This window comes from Geospiza fortis, unplaced genomic scaffold, assembly GCF_000277835.1.
Source record: "Geospiza fortis unplaced genomic scaffold, GeoFor_1.0 scaffold130, whole genome shotgun sequence".
Taxonomy (NCBI): Eukaryota; Metazoa; Chordata; class Aves; order Passeriformes; family Thraupidae; genus Geospiza; species Geospiza fortis.
Window position 1 is genome coordinate 5,031,793 of NW_005054300.1, and position 4,438 is coordinate 5,036,230.

General features: G+C 49.1%; 1 protein-coding gene across 1 annotated transcript in view; it reads left to right on the forward strand.

Annotated features, from left to right (window-relative positions):
* The window catches only part of CUNH10orf95 (chromosome unknown C10orf95 homolog), an 11,138-nt gene extending 7,206 nt beyond the window's left edge, over positions 1-3,932 (forward strand). The window contains exon 2 of the mRNA XM_031061351.1: positions 3,194-3,932. Within this exon, the coding sequence (XP_030917211.1) occupies positions 3,258-3,932 (675 nt within the window). The 5' untranslated portion in view covers positions 3,194-3,257. The remainder of the gene's footprint in view (positions 1-3,193) is intronic.
* The last annotated feature ends 506 nt before the right edge of the window (positions 3,933-4,438 follow it).

The window sequence follows — 4,438 nt, forward strand, 5'->3', positions numbered from 1 at the left end:
TAACAGAGCTTGAAGGTGGAGCAAAGGAGGGTTGTAGTCTGAAGAGACAGATCAGCTAGGATCCCCTCTGTCTTTCTGGCCCTGTAGTTGGTCCTGAAGAGTTGGAAGCTGTCAGGTATTTACTTCCAAGCCCAGGCTAGCCTCTGGCTGCTGGTAGTGGGGAAACAAGAGAAGTAAGAGCAGGTGGATCATAGTATGGTTTGAGTTGGAAAGGACTTAAAGATCATCCAGTTCTAACTTCTGTGTCATGGGCAAGGGCACCTTTCAGCAGACTAGAGCTCTCAGAGCCCCATCAAGTCTCACCTGGAATGCTTCCAGGGATGGGGCATCTTCTCTGGGCAGCCTGCTCTGGTGCCTCACCACTCTCACAGTAAAGAACTTTAATTTCTAATATTCAATTTGAATTCACTCTCCATCAGTTTAAAACTATTCCCCCTTGTCCTATCACTACTTGTCCTTGTGAAAATTCCCTTGCCAGCCTTCTTGGAGACCACCTTTAGGTACTGGAAGGTGCTATAAGGTCTCCTTGAGAAGAGGAAGGGGAGAAGAAACTGGGGATTGGACTCCTTCCTCAAGTGGTACCACTCGATGTTGGTGTTTGGAATTGGTTTTCTAAAGCATCTGGCTTTTGATGCCTTCCAGCCATCAGATGGCCTGACAAATGATCACCTTCTGGGCAAACCCTGTTTTCCCTGAAGCAGTATCTGCTTTTACTTCCTGGTAAGTGAGGGATTGGGTCGGGCAAGCTGGTACCGGTGTTCTCAAAGCCCTTTTCTCCTGTACACATGGCTTTGTCGTGCTGCAGCTCAGCCTGAAGGTCGGTATGAACAACAGGCAATTGTGTAATGGTGGGGTAAACTGCATTGTCAGCCCCTGGGAGCACCAGGGTGCTGGTCTGCAGGGGCAGGGCAGGAGCGTTGTGCGTCCTGCATACCTTGTTGCAACACACCTGAGCATTCAGAGCAGTACTTGGTGCTGCAAGCCAGGAGCTGGGGCTCGGTGCCTCTGCAGGTAAGGCTGTGGCTGGGCAGTCTGAGAGCCCTGTGCTTGGGAGCAGGCAGGGACAGGGCAGCAGCAGGCAGCTGTGCAGGGGGGCCTGGCAGAGGCCACCCAGTCAAGGCTTGCCCTGACAGGTTTGCACACTTCCTCCGGGGCTGTGGAGTTTTGTGTAGGCTGTCAACACGCTCCTCCCGGGTGATCTGCTTCCAGGGAAGTGTGTTTGCTTCTGTGGTAGGGCATGTGATAATGCTGCCCTGAAGCGCTTCTAGCCCTGCTTAATCCTCATCTTCTTCCCCCTTCTTATCTGTTTTGTTTGCTTCCTCTTGTGGGTCATCCTGCCTGGCTAGGACACCAGCTTGTTCCCCTTATCTTTCTTCAGTGTAAAATCAAAGCAATTAGTAGCTGTGCTCAGGCTGCCTTGTGATAAACCCCCAGTGGTTTAGATGGCCTGTCAGTCCTGCTCCTTGCAGCTGCCAGGAAGACCTGGGAGCAATGATGCTGACAGCCAAAATGCAGGGTGCTACAGAAGCTTTTGAGCAAGAGCTGGTCGTCAGCTAGATGTGAACAGCTTCTCCAGGGTGGTCCTTAACTGGCTTGGAGCAGCACGCTGACCCAGCAGAAGGGGTGTAAGCTGGGCTTGCTTTGTTTCATATGATGGATGCTGTAACTGCACACTCTCTGTGTAGACCACTTGCTCTGAAATACAAGCACTTTACAGAAGTGTGGATCTCAATAGGAATGCATGGATGAGCTATTTAAAGAGATGCTGAGACTGGTTTTCAAGATGGGACCATTTATTCCATGTGCCCACTTTATGCTGCCATTGGCATACAACACCCCTTTGGATTTTTGTGGTCATTCTGAGCAAGTTAGGCAAGTAGGTTGTGAACTTTGTTTCATTTCCTCCTATCTGAGGGGGTGATGGTTGTGATGGGCTTTGTCTCCAAGGCTGCAAGTCTTGTTTAAGGGTGCTGCCTGGTCTTGACTGAATATTCCAGTGCTGTTCTGCTGTTCCCTTTGTGGAGTGTAGGTGTCTAGCCCTGAACCCATGGCAAAAAAAGGCTTGAGCTAGTTAATGTACATTATGAACCTCTAGGAAAAGGAGGAACTTGTGCTAGCTAAAAAGAAAAACCCTCATTTTGCAGTACCCAGCATTGCTTGTGTCAGGCAACTCTTAGGGGACAGCTGAACTTTCATCTCTTTCTTGGTTAACACCTGTGGGAGAGGCAACTACTTAAGGCAAGAAGAGCCCACAGGATCTGAACTCTGTGGAAAAAGTTCCAGTTTTCTGCCTATAGTCCTATGCACGATCTTTTCCTGTCTCTGATAGCAAACTCTTCTTAAAAAATAACCAACCCTATGCTATATACAGCTTCCTTTCTGGCCCTAGGGGAGAGGATAATGAGTCATGGGAGGACATTGCTTCATGCCCTGGAGGGTGCTTGGATATCTGGCAAGGGCAGGCTAGGAGCAAATTCAGCTGTAGGTCAGAATTGCTCAAGGTAAATGCACACTTAAACGTGAATGGTAATTAGTGAGACCAGAAAGAGAAACCTGTACTTGAGAACTTGTCAGAGGAAGTGTAGGTGTGCCTGGATTTTGCTCTAGAAATAAACAAAAGGTACAGCTCTTGTTTGCTTATCAGAGTAAAAGTAGGGCTTTGGAAGGATGGGGAGAGAGTCAAGGGCAGCTGAAGATCTTTTTATTTGTTTAAGATTTCCTTGTCTGGGCAGGACAGCAGTTGACATGACTGCAGCAGGGTTGGGCTGGGTTGCCTCTTTCCTTTCTTTGCCTGCTTGCTTTGTTTCTTTCCCTTGTGCCTGCCTTTCCCACTTTCATGCCTGCTCAAGGGCCTTCAGCTCCTTGCAGTGTCTTGCTGCCTCCCAGCACTGCAAACACAAGTCATGAGGATATGAGGTTGACTCTTCTGCCCTCAGTGGTCTTTATGTCAGCTTGTTCTCATCTTTGCAACTCAGATGTGTGGGTTAAATGATGTCTTGCAGAGGAGCTAACAAGCAGTCACTGGCAATGTGGCTCACTTATTCTTGGTAGATTGCTGCTCCTGCAAGCTGTGGAGAGCTCCTTGTATTAATTAATTAGTTGGCATGCTTACAGTGCTAAGTGTATCTCCTTATTCACCCCAAAATGTATATAACCAATATAAATGGATTGTCTCCCCCTTCTGTCCTCACAGCTTCTGAGACTTAGCAACTGCTCCAGAGACGTGCCCCCTGTGTAAAACCCCAGGCTACTGTACAATGTACCAGTCCAGCTTTGTGCCACGGGAATATTACCCAGCCATGATCCCACCTTCTGTTTATACCTACCCACCGCTGTGGCCTGGGAGAGCAGAAGACATGTCCAGATCTGTGATGTTCCCTCCCATCCACATGCGCAACTTCTACAGTCGACCCATCACCTTTGTGGTGGACAGGAACCGCTACCCTGACTATGCAGGAGGTCAGGTGGAGTATCACCATCTCTATAGTGCCTCCAATCCCTATATCCATCCATACCACATCTGGCACTTCCCTCCCATGGTCCCTATCCCTCTCTACAGCCCCTATGCAAACTACCATCCCTATGCTGCCTGCCGGAGGTCAGATCAGTATCGAGATACGTGGCCAGAAGGCTTCACAATGAGAGGGGAGCTTCAGTGGGGGAAGCTTGGAAAGGTGTTTGGGCCAAGGAAAGACCTCCCAGAATTTGTGAAGGATGATCTCCGGCGGGTTTATGGCACCTACCCCCGGACCAATGTTTCCATATCCTATCGGAAAGGAGAGTTCTTGGTCAAGGGAGACCCCAAGATAGAAAACCAGGAATATGCAGTGGAGAAGAAGGTCATCCAGCAGGCTGTGACTCCCAGTGCCAGTGAGGCAGATGACAGCAGCGAGGACCGGAACCGTAAGAAGAAAAAGAAACTGAGACATTGAGGGAGTCAGATACCCAATGGACTGATGCTCCAGTACCCTCATGGGAGCCAGTTGGCAACTGGTTTTGGTGTGGTTGGCAGGTAACACAAGCAATGGATGCCACCATTCTTGTTGATTTCTTTTAATTGCTTCCCATCCTCCGCAATCTTATGGCAGATTTACCCTTATTGATGCACAATGCCCATCCTGTGAAGAAACCACGTGACACTGGACTGTTGGGTCAGCTCATTGGTCCTGGTTTTGAAATGAGCATTTGATTTCCACTGGTTTGGTTGACTGGTCACATCCTTGTGGGGGATCTCCAAATTGCAGCCCTTGATCAGAGAAGATGGGCCTCTTCCTACTTTGTTCGGGGGAAGGGCCTGTAAGCTGGTTCTCTTCCTGGAGAGATAAAAGCTGAATTTCCTTCAGGGTGAGGGCAGTGCAGGTCCCAGAGGACACAGGGGTTCTTGGACACTTTGAAGAACAATTGTCTGCATGTCTTGTCACTGCTGTTTATGACCATA